The sequence below is a fragment of the Macadamia integrifolia genome, chromosome 5 (genome assembly GCF_013358625.1).
Source record: "Macadamia integrifolia cultivar HAES 741 chromosome 5, SCU_Mint_v3, whole genome shotgun sequence".
In the NCBI taxonomy this organism is placed as follows: Eukaryota; Viridiplantae; Streptophyta; class Magnoliopsida; order Proteales; family Proteaceae; genus Macadamia; species Macadamia integrifolia.
In genome coordinates, this window is record NC_056561.1 from 42,434,871 (window position 1) to 42,460,835 (window position 25,965).

Consider the following 25,965-nt stretch of genomic DNA (forward strand, 5'->3'; position numbering starts at 1 on the left):
ACGCTTTTAGCCCCTTATACCATTCAAATCCTTTCTGTATAATAGCCGTATAGGATTCTGTGTTTTGCCGTAGATTTTTGGTATTTACGAGGAAGAACCACTCTGTCAAACCGCCATTGATCTCTCTATAAGCCAAATCCTCTCTCTCTCTCTCTCTCTCTCTTCTCTCTCTCATTGTCCTGCACAGGAGTGTGAGAAGATTTCTTATTCCCTTCCCTCCTCTTTAACTTATAGCAGTTATTCTCAACTATTTATTATTTCTCTTATTTTCTATTTGGGTTGTTTCAAATCATTTAATTTTGCTGCAACAAAATTCAGTTTTTTTTTTTTTTTAATAAAGTTATCCATTTATGTGTATCCACATCTAGACACCGTGAAAAGATTATGCTGCTTTGCCCCATTGCACTAAAGATGTTTAATTTGAAACTTCTCATTTGTCTGCATGTTGGTGCAATGGTCGTGCAAGTAGATAGTATTTAATTGCCATGATGGATATTGATCTGACTGATACGGATCGAAAAATATGGTATTGATGTGGTTTTATTTTTTATTATCTGAAATTGGTAATGATACAGCCCAATATGGCTGATTGGTATCAAGTAGTAATATCATGTACTAAATCAATGGCTTGTGGTTCGGCCAAAAATTTAGAACCATTGACAGTTAAACCGGGCTTCTCTATTATTTGTTTGGTAATTATGTTTTGTGGCTAATCTTTTTGTTGACTATTTTACTCTTCATTATTATTTATATTCTCTCTTTTTTCTTATCTTTTTTTCATTTTTTTATTTCACCCAAATTGTTGGTAACCTTGTTTATTTCTTTATCTATATTTTTCTAATTTCTATTTCTATTATTTATCTTCAAATTTTATGTCTTTCCTTTCTCAACCCTCTCTCCTCACGTATCCTTCCCTCCTCCTCTTCCTCACTCTCATGTAATTATCTGTCTATAATTATACCTCTCTCCTTATGAGTTTTGTAAATCTCTCCATAATTTTTTTCATAAAAAAAAAATCTCTCTCTCTCTCTCTCCATATTTACTTTGTAACTCTCTCCATAAATATTCACCAAAACAAAACTCTCCAAAATAGTGTCAAAAGAGACTTTAGGAATGTCAATTGTTGGAGAATATCTTTCATTTCCTTTTCTCTCCCAAAATCTCTCCAAGCCCACGATCTCCCCTCCTCTCTATACTCTCCTCTCTCTCCCCGTAAGATCTTTATAATTATCTCTCTCTCTTTCCATATTTACTTTTGTAAATCTCTTCATAATATGTATTTTTAAAACTCTCTATGTAGAGTTAAAGAGAGAATATATAAATATGAGTTGGTAGAGAGTATATTTCTTCCCTTTCCCAAACTCTCTCCACTCTCTCTCTCTCTCTCACACACATATTTACTTTTGTAAATTTCTCCATAATTATTTACAAAAAAATAAAAATCTCCATAATAGAGTCAAAAAGGAATTGGGAAGGGAGAATTTAGAAATCTGAGTTGATATAGAATATCTTCTCTTTCCTTCTCCTCCCAAACTCTCCCCTTGCCCACGATCTCCCTTCTATAGTCTCTTCTCCCCTAAAGATGGCAAAAATTAATAAATCTTTACAAACCAATAATAGAGTCAAAGAGAATTTTCAAACGGGAGTTAGTAGAGTATTATTGTGACGTGGGATAGCTTTTCTTTTTTCCTTCTAATTTTATCTAAATTTTTGGTATCTATGCGTATTCACTCTCTCTTGCTCTCTCTCTCTCTTTTAATCTTAAACTGAAGAAAACGTCATAGCCTCCATTGAAGTATCCTTGGTAACTTCTCACACTCTCTCTCTCTCTCTCCAAATGACTTTGGATCACCATTAATGAAAGTTGTTCTTCTTTATAGGTTTTGGGCTCTTCTATTTGTCCATCATTAAAGAATTTGTGGTAACGTCATCCATAAATGACTTCATTTCATCATTAATGACCGTTGTCTTTTTTTACAGGTTTGGGATTTTGCGCTCCTCTAACTCTCCCTCTTCTTTTATCATACTCTTCACTTTTCTTCCCTTTCTAAAACACTTTTTTCCCCCATGGTACTCTCACAGTAAAACTAAGTATTGCTTAAACTAATTGTATGGATAGTACATAAGGTGTATAATCGGCCATGAAACTGGGGTGTAGGGCTTCATGTCCAGAAAAAATATGTCATTCTTGGTTTTACGTTGTGTGGCTTTCTTTTTGACTCCCCATCCTCCCTAGGTTGCGGCTTTCTTTTGGACTCCCTATCCTCCCTAGGTTGCACTCTAGAGAACATTGAGAATGGCAATGGTGTTAAACATGTCAACAATTCAAAAGGTATGAAGTGTCACTTGTAAATTGTTATTGTTGCCTTATGTAACAAAAAAGATTGTAACTATTTTCTTTTATTTTCGGCTACAAATTTAAATATCCTTTTATCAAAAAGTACTTATGACATTGCAAGATTTTTTTTTTTATATCATGTTCTTTTTGTTTTTTTAGTCACGAGCTTCAACCTTCAAGTCTTTTGCAAAAAAAAAGAAATAAATAGGGAAAATATATTCCATTGAAACGTGGTGGTTTCAATGATGAAATTCTTCAATTTTATTAGAAATATTATAATATTTCAATTATTTGAACAATTTATAAATAAATTCTACATATGAAACCTGTTATAGGCTATTTTGCAGAGTCTACACATCATGAAAATCAAAGCAAAATAATTTAAAAAAAGAATATTAAAACTTTGAACTATTGATTGTTCTTCGTTTTGGAAAAACTAAAGAAAAATAGACCCACCTTACTGTGAAATATAGCATAATAATAACTACAAAAAGAGAGTATATGGTCCAAATTCTAATGCAAATAATACCTAGAACTACCCTCAATAATGCAGTAGTTAATATAATGCAAGAAGCACACAATAATAGTTATCAATCCTTGCTTGGAGCCAAGTTTATTTGAATATCAATAGTCATTAGTTTCCTCAACACATGAATGCACGTACGTCCCCAATCCCCATGTCCGCCCCAACCATTGGATGGCTACTTGGAAGGCCAAGTAACTAGAGAGGATCTTTTTCCTTTTCAAATACTCCTTTCAACAGTTGGATGGCTACTTGAGCACTACCCGAGCTGCCTGGTAATTAGAGACGAACACGTTTCATTTTCTTCTTTTCTCTTGGATTGAATTCATCCGACCATAATTAAACTGAGGTCATCTGTATAGTTTGTTGGTCTAGTTTCTGAATTTCAAGATCTGATCATAAAAAAACCAGGCACTGGTTCTCTAAACTTAATAGAAAAGCTAGATTTTCAATATATTGAGAAGTAGTGCTCAAAGATTATAGGTATCGGTGTCTGTATAAATACCATCAAAATCAATATAAATTGGTTAGTATGGTTAGTATTAGGCCGTATCGTGCCTGTATAGAGCTCAAGTTTAAAAACAAATCACTTTTGGGGTGCCATACTTTTGATCTATATCAGTATCATATTAGCATTTGGTAACATTAAATATCGAAAAGGAATAACAATATATATAATGGTCCGGAAAAGTTTGTCCATTTGATTGGAAAATAAAATTTTAAGCGATTACCATAGTTTTTATTGACTTGATCGTTGCTTGAGTCATATGAAACTCATCGAGTTTGATTTTTTTTTTTTTTCCCCTAATTCACCCTAACTAGGGTGACCCACGGATAGGCCATATTCCAAATCAACCCACCCGTACTAATATATGTATTTAACATATCTAAAACCCTAGGGTTCTCAAAATCAAGATTTCGATTGCTGCATAGGCTGATTCAAACTGAAATCATTCAGAGCTAATCCTAATTCCAACTAAATTGCAATTTTAGTGTCTGGTTGAACCTATTCGATCTGACCCATTTTTTCAAACCCTAGATGTCCACGATGGACCGGACTATTTGTACCTTCTAGAAAGAAAGAAAAAACAAAAAAAAAAACCTTTGGATGTGAATGTGATAAGAGTCAGAGCAATGGTTACACGGCTCCCTTTGTAGTCAGTGCGGATGAGGCGTTTGGTTGATTAGAAACAAAATTCCATGTACGACTTCCCCCTCCATGCAAGTTGCAAGAGTTGCGGTGGGAGTAGCCTCATCAGTCCACAATTTTCCAAAGGAAAAGCAATTTGGTGGTTTGTGACGATATTTAGGAAGAACGATTTCTGATATTGCCTATAGCCCTACGCCACCTACTTCTTGTTCCCCCAGAACACTCCCCTTACACCCAAAATTAAAACTCCTTCCCTTCACGGGGCTCTCCATTTATGAATTTTGGGATCTTTGGAGACAAAGTGAAGACTCAGACTGGGACTAGAGAGAGAAAGATAGGGAAAGAGAGAGAGAGAGCTCTCTTTGTACTTTGTCAAAAGTCAGTCCAAACCGATTGGATTAATCAAAATTGATCTATTAGAGAACATTAAATTGAACCAGACTGAAAACCTTATGTCACTGTCGGATTTGAGTTTGGGATCAATGGGTATGAACATGTCACTAGGTTTCTATAAGCTAATTGCATGCATCAATCATACGACTACAAACAAGAAAGGAGAGAGCATGGCACAAGTTGGGATCCTTTCCAACAGCTAGAGAGTCCAATGACGGTTCCCATCGTCAGATGGACCCTAACCATGTGTTGGTGTGCATGTTGAGATCTATCCGATGACTGTGACCTTCACTGGCCTCTCCAACCGCTAAAGAGGAACCAGATTTCATGTTGAGCACCCTGACATGCCAATCTTTTCCCAAGCTTAAGGAAGACGGACAACAATTCCTTAATGGTACAATTTTGATTAGGGTTGATTTATACATAAAATTAATTAAATCCAACTTAAACAAGACCCAACCGGCCGGTTAATTATTCTGTTGCTTTTTTTTTTTTACAAGGAAAAGTAGGTTTTGTTTGTGAAACCATTTGTAGATGCTCGAACGGCAAAACCACGGAAAAAAATCGTCTGCAATTCCGATCTCATACAATTCCGTGCAATACCACCTTCAGGCGGTGACACGTGTATTGATACCAATACAATGGCCCAGATCTGATTTAAATGCATTTTCACTGATTTAATGTTTTATTAGTCATACCAGATCTGGGCCATTGTATTGGTATCAATACACGTGTCATCACCTGAAGGTGGTATTACACGAAATTGTACGAGATCGGAATTGCAGACGATTTCAACCCCAAAACCACCATTCTTTTATCTTCTTAAATAAAGAGCAATCCCACATGCGTGAACCATCGACCTTATATCATCATGTGTGGCCTCCTTATTTTTATAATCCAATTTCAAAATTCAAATAATATCTATTGGCTCATTAAAGATTGCCCGGCTTGGTTCCAAGGTTTAAAAACTCGGAATTGGGATATGAATCAGTCTCAGTCGTTTCTAATCTGATTTGATCTGATCTAATTGAAATCAGCTTGGATGGTCTGTAATCTGTATCGACCCTAGAATTGGCTCGTAGATCTATTAAGGCAGGTTCCATACAAGGATCATTTCGGATCAGATTCGCCAGAATCAAGATCAACATCTATTTGATCCTTGATCAAAGTTATTAATACCAGAATCCGGGATCGAATAAGGCCCTATTGATTAGGTCCCAGATAGGAAAAGTTAGGGATCCTAGGGTTCTGAATCCTCGGCCAGAATCAAGACAGTCATTTTTTTCCAATTTGATTTCAATTTTGAAACGGTGAACCTGATTCCATTAGGGTATTTTTCATACTAAAAAAAAAAATATATATATATATATATATATATTATAAGGTTACATGGAACCAGACAAAGAGGTCGTAAAATGACGACCCTCCTCCCATGAAATACAAAAATGCTAGACTCACACGATTATACATTCGGCCCTACGCTGATGTAAAGGTCATACATCGTTGCAATAATCCCCCATCGACACCCCCCCAAGTTTCTAATTAGGTTTAATTTTATTGTAAAGAAAGAAAAAAAAAAAAAAAAAGTTAAGAGCTAAAAAAAAAAATATTATTATTATTATTATTTTAATTTCTTACAACCAAATTAAACGTTAGTTTTCGTCTATTCCTTGAAACAAACTTGTTGAGGGTAATATTGTCAAAAAGGTTGTTGAAAATAGTGGGGAAATTGTATTAGAATTAAGAATTAGAGATTTTAGCGAGAGAAGTCGTGTAAAGAACTCTGAGATTCTAGAGCGCCTGTATGGCATCGCGTCTCCGTAAATGAGAAAAATTAATTAAATAAAACATTAGGGGTCACGTCAAGTCTCAGTTGTGAGGACGTGGTTGAGCGTAGGAATGCAAATTTAATATTTTAATAATTGTTGGGAAAGAGATAAATATGGAAAAGAAAAATAAAAAGGGCAAAAAAACATTCGATTATGATCCTAATTATTTTATGATTAAAAATCAAATCCATAGGTTATCATCATAATTAAGTTGGGCGGCAAAGCGCGACAAATAAATCCATGGTTTTAAATTTCAGTATCCTATATGTCATTGTGGGGTCTAGAGAGGACCATAATGTTTATAATTTTACTTTAAAATCATGGGAAGAGATAATTTTTTTATTCAAATTTATGACTACTAGGTCGCTATAGAGTAACCCTATCTTATAGATTAGCCGTTGATATATAATGATATTTGATAATGATATACCACTAGTATAGATCAACTACAAACAAAAAATATATATTTCTTATTAAAAATAAAATTCCAATAGTTGATAATAAGTTATGATCGTTGTTTATAACCTTGTCCTAACACGCTTACCCCCTCCGTGAATCAAGGTATTGATATTGTATCGGTTATATAAATCAATATGTATCGGTATCACTAGTACCTTGTATGAATACTATAGTGGTTAAACATATCAATCACGATATCGGTCACAATATCGGTCAATACATTGTTTAAAGTAACAATAATATATCAATCGTATTGGTTGATACATATTTGTATAAGGAAATACAACCAGAATGTATCAAGCATTTTTATAATTTTGTGAAAAAATTATTATTCTTTGGCTAAAACAATAATCAATACAAATGTCTAACTCCAAAATGTGGTTCTAATAGCCCATATTGGACTGATAGGAGTACCAATTTCTTTAAATTTGTCCCCCCACCAATTTAAGGCCTAACACCATTTCCACCTCTTTAGATAATTGGGAATTGTAGTCCCTAGCACTGTCACATTTTTCAGATGTTGATATATAATTTTTTTATTTAAAGAAAGACTACACATTGTAGCAAATATTTATACAACACATTAACAGTATCAAACAAGCATTTCCTAGTCATTGCCACTTTGGTAATATTTTTAGCCACATAAATTAGGTTGTTGTTGGTTTTTAAGCAAAAAGATGGATAAGTCAGAAAATGCTCCGCTTCCACGCGGAGAGGTACTATAATCCAAGGCCAAGAATGTTTGTAACTTCCTTCAAAAAATGGAGAGAGAACTTCATCATTGCTGCAAATATTATCCACCTCTTGTCTCTTCTCTCTTGTCTTCGGCATCCTATGTAGATATATTTAAAAGGAAAAAAAAAAGTATTTACTCTTCTTTTTAAAATAGTTGACTTGGTCAATCAAATAGATAATGATTAGCTAGAACTTTGTTGATTACATTGAATTGAATGTTGTTGTTGGTTGCTTAACTTATAGTTAGAGGCAAAGATTTGAGGGGGAAAAAATATGTGAGGCTCTTATGTCTTTTAAGTGTCAAAGTCAAACATTTACTATAACGTTCTAATCTTTTCAAAATTTCTTTGAGATTTTATATATTCCCCTTTAATCTTCTTTCTTTGTTATTGGTGGAATTTGGTTTAATCTCTTTCATTATTATTACGACTCTTAATTTACTTTTTGCCAAAGGTTTTGAAATAATATATCAAAAAAATTGAAAAAAATTATTACAAAATTTGTTTCTAGGCATTTTCAGACGAATGCAAAACAAAAAAAAAAATAGTTATTAAGACTGCACTTTCGGCTCTTAATTTTCTTACTTAGCCACGAATTGCATCTAATCTCGTTCTCCTTTATCCCAAGGTTTTGGAATACAATATCGATGATTATAATGATCTTGGCCAATATAGATTGGCTCTATCGAGCTAGATCAACTGATAATATTGATACCATCGATCTATATCAATATTATACTAATATTTATCGATCGATATGATCAAAATACCTAAATCCGTAATTAAGCTGCTGGGCGCCACCTAAAGCAGAAATTTAAAGAAAGAAGAGAATGGAATTTACGTCAATGTGCCATCCCAAATGATGACACGTGGAATATCAAGAGATGATACCCTCATCCGGATAAAGATATTGTAGCATTTGAGCTACCAGGACAGAGGTGGAAAGATTGCCACGTGGATTATATGGATTAGACCTTTTCAACCTTTTATCTTTCTAAGGATAATAAATTATGAGAGAGATGGAGAGAACTCTCTTTCAAAATTCCACATCTAATGGGTGCTTCTTATATTTGGTAATAATGCAACGTAACCTAAGAATGAAAATTACTTATTTATCCAATTTTTTTTTTTTTATTAGGATTTCGCTTGTTGGTGTTAATGTGTAATCATGGTTGGTTACAAAGCTTTTTATTTTTGGTAAGAGACGCTTTCATTGAGAAGAAGATCGTGACTGAGCCGAGGCATCTAGGAGACACATATCATGAAGTCGAAGAATGGACATTAGTCAAATTGTCGTGCGCGAGATTGACAGGACTTTCCGTGATAAAGAAGTAACAATGTTGTTGAGCCTCCATATTTACACGAAAGAAGAAGATTACATCCAAACGAGGTAGCAAGTGTTGAATATCATGGATAATAGGTGCCGCATCAAGTGGAACACTGAGGGCCCGTTTGATAACGTTTTCGTCTTTTTTGTTTCAAGAAACGACAGAAACATAAATTTTCGTCTCTACAAACAGAAACGGAATTAAAGGTGTTTGATAAGTCATGTTTCTGGAAGTCGATAGTAACTAGCGAAAGAATGGCCACAAGTCGTTTCCAGAAACTACGAAACAAGAGAATTTGTTTCTCCTGGGTCGTTTCTTAAACCATAAATAGGTAAAAATTTCAATTTCTATTTTTGAAAATAAGTGAAACGAAATAATTTTATCAAACACTTTTTGTTTCTTTTATGCCGTTTTTTGTGTCTTGAAACGTTATTAAACGAGTCCTAAGCCATTTATTATGATGATATTGTTCACATAAATAATCTACTTGTCGATCGATTTCCACAATATAAGAGATATTTTTAATAATAAAAAAAATCAATTATCATAATGATCTTTTATCTTATATGTAACATTCTCTTATTTATTATTAATTTTTTTTTACTAGTTTGGCCAAGTGGAACTGACCAAATTAAGTTGGACTGAGTTGAAACCAAAATCGAACCCATCTCTCAAATGGCCCGATCGAAATTGGAAACAAATCAAATCAAAATGAATTTCAGCTTAATAGTTTGATTTTGGTCTGACCTATTAGTAAATCAAAACTAATTTGAATCAATCGCAACCGAGCTAATTGACACCTTTTAATTCAGTGTAATCATACATTTTTTCCCTACATTGGAGTTAGATAGGAATCCACTGGATCACACTTATTATTAATTACTAATCTTCAATTTTACTACTATATTTCAAGAAAATTATAACTAAATAGGTCGAATCAGTGATTTTTCATGAATTTATGTTAAGGTCCAATTACCCAACGATATGCCAGAGAGTTAGACACTCATCCCAATGTAAACATGCATAGTTAACAGAGATTAGCCATTTCTATATATTTTTTGAAAAATAGTAGGGAGGAGAGTTTATGGTGGTGGTGGAGGAAATTAGAGAGAAACCCCACCATCCACATGCATATGCGTGATTCAGTTTGGTAATAGAATTAATTTTGGTGATTGAGAAACAAGAAATCATTGAATTACATCTCACGTTAAAGCTAATATATAGTACATGCCAAATCCCCACATCACGTGATCATGGCTTCCCTCCTTGTCATCATATTGCAACATCATCTGATATGATCTGATTTGATCTTTCTTCTGATCTGATCTTCCTAGAAGAAGAACTTGCGAGATAAAGGATTAAATTCTTCTTATGGCATAATAGGGTGTTTGGCCACATATTTAACAGATAGAAACACTCAGACACGAGGTCTAAGCATCGTTTGATAATGTTTTTGTTGTTTTTGTGTTTAAAAACAGTAGAGACGACTTTTCACATTTTTAGAAACAAAATCGGGTTTTTTAGCTTTTGATAAACCTATTTTTCGAAACATTTTTTACAGACATAATGCCACTAAAAAATCCAATAATATCATCGAATGCCTAAAAGGGAGAGAGGGTTTGATTGCCTCTTTTTAGGTTTAAATATTTAAGAGATTTTTATCGAACATAATAGCCTCTGTTTTTTTCTCTCAATTCGTTTATAGAAACTAGTGAGAGGAATCCTATCCATGTTGTGCCATAGAGGATTCAAATCCAAAGCCATGCCACCTACAAAGTTTAATTCACATTTTCTCATAGTTTTAAGTATCGACATATTAACCGATATGTGTCAATATTGCTAAGATAAAATCATCTGATATAATTTAATATGTATTGATATTAATAAAAAATCCCGATATTGATATTTATAATCGTGGTTTTTCAACATTTTACTATAAACTTTTGCACAGTAAAATCTATGACTGTGTTTGGTAGCTAAGAGAAGAAAAGAAAAGTACTTCTTCTTGGGTTAAGAATTTCTCTTTCCACTTGGTATGTCTTCACCCAAGAGAAGATTCAGCTTTTGAAATTCAAAATTCCTCTTGAGAATTGTAAAGTTTTATTTTACTAAAAAAAAAATCTTACAAAAAACACAAGAAAATATGAGAAAATATGAAAACATAATAAGACAAAAATTAAATGAATGCACAATGATTTCCTATGTCTATTTCCCTCTTAAAATTTAAAAATTTTTGAATTTTTTTATTTTTTTTTCTTCTCTTAATTACCAAATATATATATTCTTTTTATTTTCTCACCATTTCGTTTCATTTTATTTCATTTCTTCTTTTTTTTAGATTTTTTTTTTCTTTTCTTTTATTTTCTTTGCTTCTCGTCTCTTGGCTACATAGCCTGGAGGAGCCTTTAGTGCATCTCAAGCATCAAGCCTCTCATGAAAATAAAACTTATGATGTGTAGAGATGATTTTCTTCCGCGTGGCGGCCCAACGGTAATGACGGCTAACCGACGATGGACGGACATGCAACCTCAACACCAAACAGTAACGAGTTAAGGACTCCGAAAGTGGGGAAGGGGAGAGATTTTAGATAAAATAAAAAAGGCACCCACCCCACCAGCACGTATTAAAAGCATGAGAGAGAGAGAGAGAGAGAGAGAGAGAGAGAGAGAGAGAGAGAGAGACCTTTGTGATGTTAAGAGTGTGTGGTTGGGAAAGAGATTCGTTTCGAGAAAGGAAGACAATATCTTATAAGATCTTTGAATGTTACTGCGAAAATGACTGGAAACGGACATCCAACGGTGCGTAACAACAACAATACCTATACGGTTATATCATATTTTTGTTAACAAGATAATCAATTCGTTGTTAGCCTTGAGACAAAAAAAAAAAAAAAGATTAAACAAAATATAAGCATTGTCCCAAAAAAAAAAAGTATTGCACTTCATGGCAGTCACGATTTGATATTATCATCAAACAGAAGATTCCCTAATTCTTTAACATCACTTCAAATTTTGTCGACTTTCATCAGTTCTCCTTGGCCTGTTTCATCTAAGCAATACTAATCCTTAGTAGGAAGGAGATCAGAAAGCTATGATGTCTGATCATGAAATACTTATGTTGACAAGATAGTTTCTTACCAAGATTAAATATCTATCACAAACGCAGGGCTCTGCTCACGTTAGTAGAACAACCTTGTTCTTACATGCGCGGCCAGTTTTCAAGAGAATCCATCATGTAATAAAAAAAATTGATCTTATTGAGAAATCAACGTCTTACTCTATGAATTCGAGAGAATAAGAGAATTTTTCATATTATCAATGACCTAGCGCAAATTAATAACTTTTTTTTATAGAAGGGAAGTGTTGATATATGGGCAAGTATGGGGTTAAGTATGGTTACCTGTTGTGTAGTAGATTGTGTAAAAATGCCATTAGAGAGACCCAGTTCTCTACATGTTGTAGAATAATGTAAGGATTGGGTTTATCAAACTCAAATGTGACCTGGTTCTATGTTTTCAGATGTAATAACACATAATTATATGAGCATTGAAAAAGAAATCCATTTATTTGTAGGGAAAACGTTAGGATTAAATAAATACATAATTAGAGCTGTGAAAGAACTATTTAAGAGTTCAATTTTAAGGCCCAATTAATGAACCAGCAACCCAAATCCTGTTTGCAAACTCTCAAAAAAAGGAACATATGCCATGTATTCTCATACTAGTTGTGGCACAAACTACAAAGGGGGTCAATATCTGCCCATTTTTTCATAATGTCTTTTGTAAGAATTCCTTCATATGCTATTCTTCAAAAGAATAACTTAAATTTTGGATGAATTTTGAGTTTCAAAAAATAATGTAACCGTGTGAGCATGGAGATAATACAAGTACACATGTTTGAGAATCCACTAGGGTTAGTAATGACATTATATTTGAAAAAAAAAATTGATAGAGCCCCTAGTACTATTAAATGCCGGTGTTGGTGTTGTTGCTGGTGCTTGGTGGGTGTACGTGGTCTTACTTCATTTTCGGAGAGTATTTTTTTATTTGAACCCATAACCACTTGATCATAATAGAACAATCTTACCCCTGTAAAAATGTTTGAAATGTACCAATTTCGATTTTGTGAGACTATATATATCTCAAAGAGGTTGTAATTTTCTTTCTTGAGTTTATTTCTTTCAATAGGTTATTCCACTTAAACTGAATTTTAACCCAGTAAAAATATAGAAAATCAAATATGATCTGAAAAAATCGAATTGATTTGATTTGCCTTCAGTTTGAGGTCTCGAAAAATATTTTGTCTTTGTTTATGCAAAATTTAACACGAACATAACCAAAACCTAACCAAAAAAACAGAACCAATGCAATTAAGGAAGCGAATTTGTAATCGAAACCGTTTACCAAATCCGAATCGATCCATTTATACTGAAACCATAAAACCGTTTAGTAAATGGTGCAGTTATGGTTTCAAGTTTCAGGCCAATTAGCTAAACAAGTCGGGTCGATTTTAACTGTGGAACCCGTTGGTTTCAAACCGAATTGAAACCATTTCAACCGAACCATTTAAAACCATTTAAACTGTTTAAACCGATCCGATTAGTCCGTATAACAATTAAATAAAGAAGGGGCAGTAATCCGTATAACAATTAACAATTAAATTAAGTGTCCATCCTGCTTTGGTATGATTTATTACAATTCAGTTCAAGTTTAAGCTTTAGATCATGAACTTGTAATCCATATATGTTACCATGTTATTATGTTATCATAGATGGGTTGTTTTGGCTAAACCACCTGTCATTTTAATATTTTATGCTGTAAAATGTTGGATTTGGATGTTGTATGATATTAATTCTAAATGTTTGAGAATGACCATGCAAAGAAATAACACTAGATTATCAAATTAAAACATACCATTATTAAGATAAAGTATCTTATTTGTGGTTGCCAATTATTTTTTGATAAACTTATGATCTTCAGTTTAAAGATGGTTGCAAGTTATAACAAACCGATTGTGATCCGTTTTACAAATCGTATGGAATAAACTAAAATCAAAACCGTTTAAAACCGTGAAACCAACACCATTTAGAAACCAAAACCGTTTACTAAACGGTCACGGTTTCAAAAAGTGGAACCGATTAGTAAATGGTGTTGTTATGGTTTTAGTCAAATAAATGTGAACAGAATCGATCCGTACCATTTAAACCAAAACCAAACCAATTAATACCCTTAAATGCAATTGACACCATTTTCCAACTATGTATATCCATTTTGAAAACCCAAATTCAACTCAACCTTTCCCAGTTAAATGGGAAATCTACAATGATCTACATTCACCAATTAATTTAATTCAGAAACATACTTATCATTGGTGGACTTCAATCTATTCGGAAAACACCCCTGAGTCGTACTAATTTGGGTTGCTAGATTGATCTTCTTTCACCAATTAATTCTATTAAAAGCTATAAGTATCATTGGTGGAGTTCAGTCTATTCGGAAGACAATTGTGACTTTATCATAATCTGTCAATATTATGTGATAACTGATATGTGCCATCTAATCTTTAATTTCATTAGCACCACTTATATATATATATATAGAGAGAGAGAGAGAGAGAGAGAGAGAGAGAGAGAGAGAGAGAGAGAGAGAGAGAGAGAGATGGTTGGTTGGCTGTGATTTAATTAGGATGGGTTCCATATGACTCTAAGAAATACGTTGGGATTTCAATCTTGATAAAATAAAAGTACTTTGATTAAAATTTGATAATTTAAAATATATATATTATTATTATATAAATTTTGATAACATGGAAATCTAAATATTTCATCAAAGTTGCAATATTTCAAACTATATTCCAAGCCAAGCCCCAAATATTTTTTTTAGACACTAATGAAAATATCCTTACTCAATTCTAATTCTATTCTAACCTCAAAAAAATTTCACAACTACTTAAATTTAACATTAAATTAGGCCGTGTAGGTCTTCTACGATGAATGATGGGATCCGGCCGGGTCTTCTCCATAGGACTTCTTCGATCAATGATGGGATCCTATTGTTAGGATGACCTAGTCATGCGTCCCGAGGTCACCCCGTCTATGGAATCTCTCTCTGATCCCTGGGCTTTATAGAGAATAATCTTATCCGGGATGTCCATTTCACCTTGATCATTTTAATTTTTATTAATGTTATTAATTTTATAGAAAAATGATAATTTAAATAAAACAAAAAAAGTATTAGGAGACCCTAAACATGGGGGTATTGCTAACAAATAATATCAGAGAAGAGTATGAAAAATATGATTGTCTTCAAGGATAGAGAGATAAGGATTAGTAGACCCTAAACATGGGAAGTTTTGTATCTTGTCCAATCGCATGTGCTGCTGTAGATTTTTTATTTATTGTTTTCAAAGATTCCTAAGCCCACTAGATTTTCTGGATATAATCTGATATGATACGCAACATTATATTGGAAAGGTTTCTGCCTACGGGAAGATCCAAATGGAGAGAATGAGAGGACGAGGGGAGAAAGAGATAGGAGGGAGTGGGAACCACTTATGCTGGGAAGTATGGAGACATGTGATCTGTCTCCCCCCAAGTGCTACACGGCTCTACGCCATGTCCGACACGTGGCGACGTGAACGTCGTCTTGTCAGCTAATTGGCTCAAGTCTCCCGCTCTCCATGCCACGTAAGACAAAAAGGACAAGAATGGAAAAAGGCCAAAAGCGAATTGGAATGACCGAATGGACCATGGGGGATTGGCCGAAGAAGAGTCAACGGTCAACAGATTTGACGGCACGGTTAGCTCACCTTACCTTTGGTAAAGGTTTGCTTTGCTTTGCTTTGCTTCGCTTCGCCTCCCCGTGTGGGCTATTATGGAATCCGATCCACGCAACACCTAGAAGCGAACAACGTTTGCCTAGGCCGCCGCGCCCATGAGAGTATGAGACTGATACTGATTTCCTGATATTAATCTACTACCTTAGCTTCAATTTGAACGTGGGTTTCTAATTATGGGTAATGTATCGGTTGATACATATTGATACTGGGTCAGGTCAGATCGATTATATCGATCAATCTAGATTGGTATTGATATAAGCCGATCTCGATACTTGATCGATTTTAATTCGGAATTTGAATTTAACCTGGTCAATTTCAATTCATATGGGATCAAAATTGTGTAGAAATCGACCAAAATATGGTTTAACATTAAAATTGATCCAGATCATTTAAAATTAGGCTTGACCTGAGCTATCTAAATATCATTGGGAGGTGGGGTAACGTAATAATGGGTCATTCATTCATTCATTCATTCTTTCTTTCTTTCATTCTTCGTTCTCTTAAAAATGCAATAGACATACTTAGGAATTAGGATAGCATTAATGGGGATCTGTGAAAGGGAAGAGCTCTTGCGGAGTAAGGCCAAAGGAGAGGAGACAAGGATGAAGAAGACAAAGGATGTTGCTTGACGCATTTGACATTGTTTGAGCGAGCCTCGATTTCTCCAACAGCAAGGCTTGATTGAGAGAGAATGGCAGGCGGGACTCGGCGCACGCCGCACGTGAAGGCCCAAAAGATGAGTGTGGCCGAAGCCAACGGAGTCACGCACCCAAAATCTCAGAGTACCAAACAAGCAACCCATCCTCTTATGTTATCCTCCTCCACTCTTTCGTGGAGTTTGGTTTATGGGAAAGGTTTAAAGGTCGTTTTGAATCGTACGGAACTGAACGTGCCGGGGAACCGTATGGTGGTCAGATTTGGTCAAACCTGACGATGCCAGGTTTGTTTTGGTTGGTTATTTCTAGCCCGACCAGCGGCCGCCATTACTGCGCACTATACTCATACAGACAGACCCCAATTCCAATCCACTGTGAAATACTGCAGCGAATTGAAATGATGTAGGTATATTTTTTTGACCATTTTACCCTTAATTTGTACTATTCAATCGATTGGGTATTGGTATTAGGATCAGGATCGGATACCTGTTGAACTGATATAGATTGTCTGATACAACTGATCTGATACTAATACTTAGAATCATGTTTCAACAGACAGTTTTGCCCCTAGTTTTCTTTTTTTGGCCATATCATTCTATCAGTGTTCAACATGGTATCAAGGGTTAGCAGCATGCTGATATCTCTAACCATGGTTTAGTTTGGATTTGGATTGTAGACCAAAGATTACATAAGGGTGTCAAATTTTGGGTGCAATGGTATGCTCGATTGGAACTGATATGTTGATGTCTGAGTTCGACCGAATCACCGCCCGATTATCAGACATGTCAAGCTTGAGCAATGACATATTGATAATTAGACATTTTTGGTGCAAGGTTTGACCCAACAATTGTCCAACAAGGATTGACTAAATATTATGAACAATTGGTAACCAAAACCATTTGTTGCATGATCATCCCATTTAGGATGAGCTCGTTTATGATTCATTTTGTTGCTTCAAAGTGGTTTACCTTAGATATTTTCTCTCAATGAATATCTTTCGTGCAAAAAAATAATGGAGACTGATTAAGATCTATCAAACCTAACTAAATCAGACCGATTTGACACGAGTATGCAATCCGTTGTGATATGATATTAAGAGTTACAAAGGTATAATCCTACATCGCCTTTATTCATATCGTTGGTGACTTCACATGCTATTTGTGTGGTTAGTGGGCCCCAATATCTCCCCATTTGACGTCGTACGTTCATTTTGGAATCTCAAAAACCATTGACCACTCTTACGATATAGTGATGTACTATTATATCATTCATCGGCTCATGTGGGACCCACTGAACCATCATCATCATCGTCTTCCTCCCTTCCTCCCTCCCCTGTTGTCTGGGTCTGGGTCTTTGGGAGCAGTTTTCAGAAGACAGAAATGCCCCCTAACTCCACAGTTCTTTCTTCTTCACTACTGGGGTTACCTGGAGTTTGGCAGCAAAAAGGGTTGCCAAGGGTTGGTGTAGAGCGAGGGACATTATGGGGTCGGGGTTTAGTTCCATCATTTCTCGTATGAGTATACGGCATGGACATTGGGACAGAGTAGGCAAAGACTGCGAGAAACAGAGGACTATGCCTCCCAGTCTCGGGACAAGATTCTCTTTACCTTTACGTGCATGGTAAGTGAAGAAGCTCCCCACCACCTCCATTAATGGATGAACACCGTTAGCCCATCCAATCATACAACCTACCTTAGCGCCTCGTTTTGGTAATTACTCCCAGCCGGGGGTTTCTCCATATCCAAATCCCTTCAAACAGGATTCTGGAGGATACGCTATGTTTGGATGTAGAGAAAAGAACAAGGAAAAAAAGAAAAACAAAACAAATCAAAAATCATGATGATATATATATATATATATATTATATGCCTCTCTCCTCAAATTCTCTTTTTTTTTTTTTTCCAACATAGCCATGTTGACAATCGATGTGGCTATTTAGAACAGTTTGGTGTAGATATCAATGGTTTAAACTAGTCACATGTTAAATTTCAAAGACGAATTCAATCAAGGAATAATGATCCTTAGTTTTAATGCTCCGAGTCAAATCGGGTATCAAATATTTTTGAAATTGATATCGATATGTATTGGTCAATGTTAGATGTTTTTGCCCTCAATGATACTGATATCATATCGTATTTCACAGTTTTACCATCTAAATGTACCACATAACTGAGTCAATATTGCTATGGACTAATACTGATATGACTTATTACATATCGATTCCTAAACCCTGCCCACACTAGAGGTGTAGGAATCCCTCACACACTCCTCCTTGACATGTGATCCACTATTGACCAACTGTGCAGCAATTGCAGTCCATTGTCCTTCAGTCATATACTCTCTCATGTGTTGGCATTCATTCCTCTATAAATGTGTATGATACTCTAATAATTACTATGCATTTTCCTATGACCTTCGATTTTCAAAGCTATATTTTGGCATGTGAAAAATTCGATGGAGCTTGAATTTGACATTTTGAATAGGGTACCTAGGGTTCTATTGTCGACAAAATTTGGATTTCATCTAATCTACGTTTGATAGTTTTTTTTTTTTTTTTTTTTTTGGGGTAGAAATGTTTGATAGTTGTTGGCTTTTAAAATAGGCATGTATGAAGAGTTCCTATTATTGTTCTATCCTTCCCGGTGTCTTATCTTATACTTATAATTAAATGTAAATTGATGCCTCTCGAGGAATTGCTCGAGAGGGTGAGAGGGAAAAGTACAGAAAAATGACTAAAATGACTAGTCTAGGATATATGAGAAAAAGTTCTATGAGTTATTTAGAGTTGGAACAGCAGCATCTTTGTGTGATTTCTTTCTCATTTGAATTGGCCTCATTGCCCTCCAATGTATGATTGTACGTTGTACTCAATGGTACACTCTTTTATGCTATTTACCCAGGGAGCACCCTCCCAAAAAAATATTAACTCCCAACCTACTTTTGCCACTGATTAATTCTGATCACAAAATGACACACTCAATTTACCGGCCCCACCCCTGAATGAAGGAATGGTTTATCTCTATGAGCAATTACATTTGTTAGTAGAAGGATTGATTTGGTCATTATATATCATTTTAATCCCTTCATTTTCCATTGGCACCCATCCCCAATGATGGTCATGGCCTCCTTCACCATAATAAGGAAAATAAAATCTATTAATAATTTTATTTAGAAAAAAAAAAATTCTAATAATATTTTTTTTAGTAACGAAAATAAGAGTGCTCCATGATAGTGATCTAATCCCCAAGTTGAAGCCCTCATAAAACAAGCAGTGTTTTCGAAAGACCAATGACTAATAGTGGGGCATGACAACTCAAAACCACAACCAGCCGACTCATGTGGTTATGAGGCAAGGGCTTTCTTCACTAGGCTACCAATCTCATTCGCAAACAACGCTATATTAGCCAAACCTAGCATATGAAGGTCCTAATCATCTTCTCATATATGGAGAGTAACAACATTTCACATACGATTTTGTGACAATTATAACAATTTTATTCCATTAATGTTTCAAAATAACAAAAAACAAAAAACAAAAACAAAAACAAAAAAACAAAAACAAAAACAAAAGCAAATAGAAAAAAGACGTACTCAATATACAAGGCTCCTGTCATTACATGTTCTGGGAGGATCATAATGTATATAACCTTGAAAAAGCTGAAATCAAACATGACACATAACATATGTAATCACAAAATTGAACTTTGAGAGCTTACACGTTCAGGGGGCTAATCCGACTCCATGTGTAGACCATAAAATGGGAAGAGAAAGTAAAGTACATCATAGGGGGTGTTGTGGCCAAGTGCACAATTCGAGGCCCATTGACAAAAATACCCTTTGATAATTTCTCCTTGTGAGGGTAGATACAATAAATATGGGTGGGCATTCGACCATTCAAATATGCAACATTGACGTGCTGCCATGTCCTCATGATTCCTAACCCCATTCTATCTATCTCTATATAATATACCATATATGGGGTTGGTCTTGAATTTGACTTTGACCAACACTAAGGGGGTAAGGATTATGGATCAAGGTACGTGTATCATATCCGTCGAATTGGTATCATCATCGATACTAATCAGAAATAGTATTGATTAAAAATTGATTGGTTTTTAAAATTTTCGTATCTTATCAATATCGATAACGAGAGTGACTGATACAGCTACCAATATCAATACCTATAAACTTGGTAAGTATGAAGATGTGATGGGTGTCAAGCCTATATTCTTTTCTTATTCTTCTACTTGGTTTTTTTTTTTTTTTTGTTGAGTTGGTACTGTCTCCTTTGTACGCATGGAGCAAGTTGAGAGAGCAAGTTGGGAGGAAGTTTTAGTTCTCAAGCCAAAGACTGAAGAGGAAGAGGTAGGGTAAGATGTGAGAATTCCTTTTGTGGGACATAACACAATTAACAAACCGAAACCCTTTCCCTTCTTAAATAAAGAAAGATGTGATGGACATGCAGATGTGGATAAGATCTAAAGATGTGGTGCTGGTGGAATACAAATCCACTCCCTAATTGCTTCCACTAATGGGAATGAAGGGGTCCCTCTATGTGTTTATACTTGGAGAGGGGTTGGTTGGTTGGTTTGGTTTGGTAGAGAAGATTATGAACATCTCCTTTTTGGGTTTTCAAAATTTTAATCTTGATTAGTGGGTCACACGTAGTATTAATTAGTTGCATGGACTGAGATGTATCTATCGCTGGAGATATCAATACCAATACTGATAGGTATCGACTATATTGGGGCGATATAGGATCAAAATATTATTTTTTTCAACAAAAAAATGGATGTCCAATACGATATTGATTAATTTGTCAATCATGTATTGATATTGGTGATCGATATCAATATTATATGCTCAGACAAAGGAGGAACTTACATGAAATCTCTTTAAGAATCAATGCTTTACATGCTTAATAGTATTTTTAAAGATATTTTAAAGGATTAAAGGCAAAATTAGGATTACGAATTTTCCAAAGGATTAAATTAAGTCGCGGAAAACGACATTTCTAGAGGAAGATTTTTTTCCTTTTGTAAATATTTCCAGAAGAAGATTAAGTAGGATTGAATCAGTCTGCACTTGCCAACCAACTTGAAATATACAGTATATGTACTTAGATAAACTATAGATTCATGAATTAATATTAAGTAGCAACCAATAGGGACATGCCTCTGTAGAAAACTATTCACGATGCAGAATACAAAGAAAAAACAATCACATAATACAAGAATTTACGTGGTCTGGGAAAATGCTTATATCCACGAAGAAATAAGAGTAGTTTTACTAGCAATGGAGACAAGGTTATAAGCTCTCTTCCTCACGTTTTTTGTATGTTTGCAAAGGATATCCGCAACCCTAATAGTCCTCCATCACTAACAATTTATAGGAAATAAAAAGATATAAGTTTTCGGAGATAAATACAAAGCATCATCCCTCAATAGTCTCTTGAGTATTCAAATAGATTTCAAGATTTTGCACACTCGTCCACCACCAACTATTTGTATAGTCGATACATTTAACGTATAAAGGTATTCCATAATAGTAGTGGTAGTAATAGTGGTGTAACACACAATAATAGCCTATTAGTATAATAACAAAGCTTGCTTATAATAACTTCATAGCGTCGCCGTCGAATGAAAACAATATGATGAAATTTTGCCCTTTGGGGGACAAACATACCAATTCCACATTCCTTCTTTTATTGGTGTTGGAAGAGTCTGATTAGGGATGATAACAAGCAAAGGTTTGCATCATTAGATAATTTCAAGCCGACCTACTTACGTTTTGGCCGGTGATTAACCCTAGTTTAAGATTCTAGTGAGTTAGCTACAGATATAAAGCTTATAAGATTCTCTCTCTCTCTCCTTTTTTCTTTAGGTCTTCTATTTCATACAAGTCAATGATGCCAAGCTTCATAACTTTTCTTGTTGACTTCGCAACTGAGGAAAGATGAAAAGGACTTTGAAGGTGGAATGTGTAATGGTACAGATAGATTGATAATAGACCTCCACCACATCTTCTTTCTTTTTTTCTTTTTCTTCAATTATTTTTTTATTTTTATTTTTTTAATGAAAGAGAGAGATTCACCGAGGGTGTCGATTTGTTGGTTTGGTACGTTTTTTGTCAGGTTGAACCAGTTTTAAGTTGATAACAGACCAAATCGAGAAAAAACCGCTAAGCCAAAAGTTGGCTTAATCCACTTGGATTGATTTTTTAACGGGTTGCTATTGGTCCATTTTTTTTTTTTCATTATATATGCAATAAAAAAATTACTGAAACAAATAGTGTTTTTTGGATTTTGAATTTTTTATTGGTTTCGGTTGGTCCGACTCGGTTTCGAATTCTACCGGTTTCATAAAACCCCACTTCCACATCAAAACCAACAAAAAATTGGTTCCAATTGAACCGGTCAGTTTTGGTCGGTCTATTGGTTCATGCTGGAAATTGACACCCCTAATCAGCCAACATCATCTTCTTCGTTTTTTGGAGAGAGAGAGAGAGAGAGAGAGAATGAACGTGTCATTCTATTGACAACTGCTGTCTCATTGTTCATGTAATTATTTTGTTCAAGACATAATAACAATACTAATAGCTAGCACATGCTTGCACGAAAAAAAGGAGGGAAAAAATTATAAGGAATCTGACTTTATAAGGATTACCTTATTGATGCAAAAGTGAAATACTTCTTCCAAAAAATAAATTGTAGGCTACTCATGAGACCATAAGATTTGTCTTACATAATTAGGTTAATAAACAAGTTACTTAGATTCACCAAACATGGAAAAAGCAACATACTAATGCGATAATAACGTCCACTAATTACTATCACTTGACGCCAAATAAGACACAAACATGAGAAATTAATGCGGTTACTCAATCACAAAATGGATTAAAAAAAATAGAACACTAATCCAAAACATCATTTTTGGCCTATCGTTGTCTTGTAAAGGTAATTAGAGTTGTTTACAAGCATGTATTGTGTAGTTAATCATTCAATTTTTTTAGTTAATCAATTAGTATTATAGAAGATACAACTTGACTTATAAAAAATGAGATAAAAATAAAAAAGATTTTAAGGGTCTCCTCGGCTACATCCGATAAACAGAGAAGATTAACATGGCCCCTGTGCAAGGATGACATGCACAAATCGAGAAATGGTCCAAATTTTGAAAAACTATCTAGCGTAGTTGATAAACTATGCTCACGCTCACCAGGAAGTCTCAAGTTCGAGTCTCCTGATTGTCATCCACTTCCTCTCCCTACTTGTCAAAAATAAAAAAATAAATAAGGGCAAGAATTATATGGAATCCTGCATTTTAACTTTGTATATGGGCTAAGAAGCCATCTTTGACATAGGACGTAGAGCCAATGGGCCAGGCTTGCAGCCTTAAATGTGCCATTTGCGCACTTGTGGATTTACTTTCTACTCATAAAGGGGTGCAAGTTTGGCCCACCCGGAAAATCAGGGCCTGGGCTAGGGTTGAGATTTTCAGGTTTTGAGATCTAGCTGGGCTGGACTCAAAATGTATATACAAATATAGTATATAAATAGGGAAGAAAGAATGCTACCCAATAGCATATACCTGAACCAAGACCCAGTGGGCACGAAAAGACTGCACACAACTCTGCGCTGAAGATGTCCGTGCATGCCCCATTGGCCACGGGTGCTGGTGTATATGTGCGCTTATGGGGTAGCATTCTCGGGGCAGCATTCTATCGCTAATAATATAGATATGGGAGAAAGAACCCTGTCCATGGCAAGTAACACTAATACCAGTTGAATATAATATGGGCCAGACCAGCTTGATTTGGCTTCACCAACTCACCAGAGCGTATTATCAGCCACCAGCTTCGAATTGAAAACTCACAGCCACAGGTCAGCAAAAAAATCTAGAGGTGGAGAAGCTGAAACCTAGATTCTGCATGCCACGTGGCATGGCATTGTCCAATAGAAGTATAGAAAAGCCATCCTCCTATCCCTCTAGATAAGCCCCCAACATCTTTCACTCCATTAACCGTACAATCTAGTCACTCAGGCATACAGTTTCCACCCGGGAAATGGCTTCTGTTTGTCCTTCTTCTGCAATTGCAGCTGTGGCTATCTCCTCTTCCAGGTAAGTTTCACCTCCTGTGAGTCTGACCAATCCATTGTTGATTTAAAAGATTTCAGAAGACAAGAAATTTCATGTGCTGCTGGTAATCTTCTTTTCATTATGATAATGTGCTTGATTTTCATCAGTTCTCAGAAAAGTGGATCTGTGGTGGGGGCAACAAAGGCATCTTTCCTGGGTGGGAGAAAACTGAGACAGAAGAAGTTTACAGCACCAGCAGGACCACGATCGCTTTCCGTCTCTGCTGCAGCCGCCGATGCTGATCGGCCTCTCTGGTTCCCAGGAAGCACCCCTCCTCCATGGCTTGATGGCAGGTCAGCTCCATGACCCACTTCACATACCCTCATTGTTTGTCTCTCTGGGCATTTGCCTCTCTTCGTTCTCTTGTTTTCCTTTTTCTTGGAGATGAAGATAGTAACAAGTTCAGTTTGAATTCCATGGACAGCCTTCCAGGAGATTTTGGCTTCGACCCACTTGGTCTTGGTAAGTGAAATCTGAACCCATCACTCAAAACTAGAAGAAGAGTCGAAGCTCCAAAGAATGAATGAACACTGGTTGATTATAACAATGGCTGTTAACTCTTAATAGGATCTGATCCAGAGAGCCTGAGATGGAATCAGCAAGCTGAGCTTGTGCATTGCAGATGGGCAATGTTAGGTGCTGCAGGCATCTTCATACCCGAACTCCTCACAAGGATTGGGATCCTTAACACTCCTTCATGGTACACTGCTGGAGAACAACAATATTTCACAGATACTACCACCCTCCTCATCATGGAACTCATCTTCATTGGTTGGGCTGAGGGGAGACGATGGGCGGACATCATAAAGCCTGCCTGCGTAAACACGGACCCAATCTTCGGCAACAAACTCACTGGGATCGACGTTGGCTATCCTGGTGCGCTCTGGTTCGACCCTCTTGGTTGGGGGAGTGGATCACCGGAAAAGCTCAAGGAGCTGAGGACGAAGGAGATAAAGAATGGGAGGTTAGCCATGTTAGCAGTAATGGGTGCATGGTTCCAACATATCTACACAGGAACTGGTCCCATTGACAACCTCTTTGCCCATCTTGCTGACCCAGGCCATGCCACAATTTTTGCTGTAAGTAAATCCATCAAACTCATATTTACTTGTGTTCACATCCATGCAGGTTAATTGCTTTAAATCAACTCTGATTCTGATCTTTTTTCAGGCTTTCACTCCCAAATGAAGAAAGCACAGGAGGACTGATTCTAATGGGAAGAAATTCATTATCTTAGTGTAAATCTAATGCAGTGGTGGGAACAGGAAAGGTGATGGTCCCAGAGGATGTCCATCTACACTTTGTATTGCCATATGTTCATGTCTTCTATTAGGATGCCCATGCAATGTACGAATACCTTTCTACCAATTTGGTTCCCAGGACTTCCCTTAAACAGTTGGGTCTAGAAAATTGTTGCTACAAGTCTCTCCTTGTGTGTTACAGTTTGAACTAGTGTACTTCACAGTTCCACCTCCTTAAAAAACTAAGAAGGGTATATACAGACTCAGTAATAAATGGTTACCACAAAATGCAAAAGAAAAGAGAAGAACCCCAATTGAATAGTATCATGCAGAAGCCTCC

General features: G+C 35.6%; 1 protein-coding gene and 1 non-coding gene across 2 annotated transcripts; both read left to right on the forward strand.

The window, feature by feature from the left end:
- Window positions 1-23,319: 23,319 nt before the first annotated feature.
- Window positions 23,320-23,421, forward strand: LOC122080559. The gene has a single exon (XR_006140831.1). It is a non-coding gene; the product is annotated as a U6 spliceosomal RNA (small nuclear RNA).
- Window positions 23,422-24,241: 820 nt separating this feature from the next.
- LOC122079100 (chlorophyll a-b binding protein, chloroplastic) lies at window positions 24,242-25,752 on the forward strand. Its single transcript, XM_042645351.1, has 5 exons — window positions 24,242-24,366; window positions 24,492-24,677; window positions 24,809-24,846; window positions 24,952-25,463; window positions 25,555-25,752. Exons 1-5 carry the CDS (start codon window positions 24,311-24,313, stop codon window positions 25,570-25,572), a joined length of 810 nt encoding a protein of 269 aa, XP_042501285.1. The 5' UTR covers window positions 24,242-24,310; the 3' UTR covers window positions 25,573-25,752.
- The last annotated feature ends 213 nt before the right edge of the window (window positions 25,753-25,965 follow it).

What these genes read in the sequence shown, in the direction of transcription:
- LOC122079100 (XM_042645351.1), top strand. Translation starts at nt 24,311, where the DNA reads ATGGCTTCTGTTTGTCCTTCTTCTGCAATTGCAGCTGTGGCTATCTCC. An exon ending in GTGGCTATCTCCTCTTCCAG is followed by an intron (nt 24,367 to 24,491) that starts GTAAGTTTCACC and finishes GATTTTCATCAG; the next exon opens with TTCTCAGAAAAGTGGATCTG. An exon ending in CTTCGACCCACTTGGTCTTG is followed by an intron (nt 24,847 to 24,951) that starts GTAAGTGAAATC and finishes AACTCTTAATAG; the next exon opens with GATCTGATCCAGAGAGCCTG.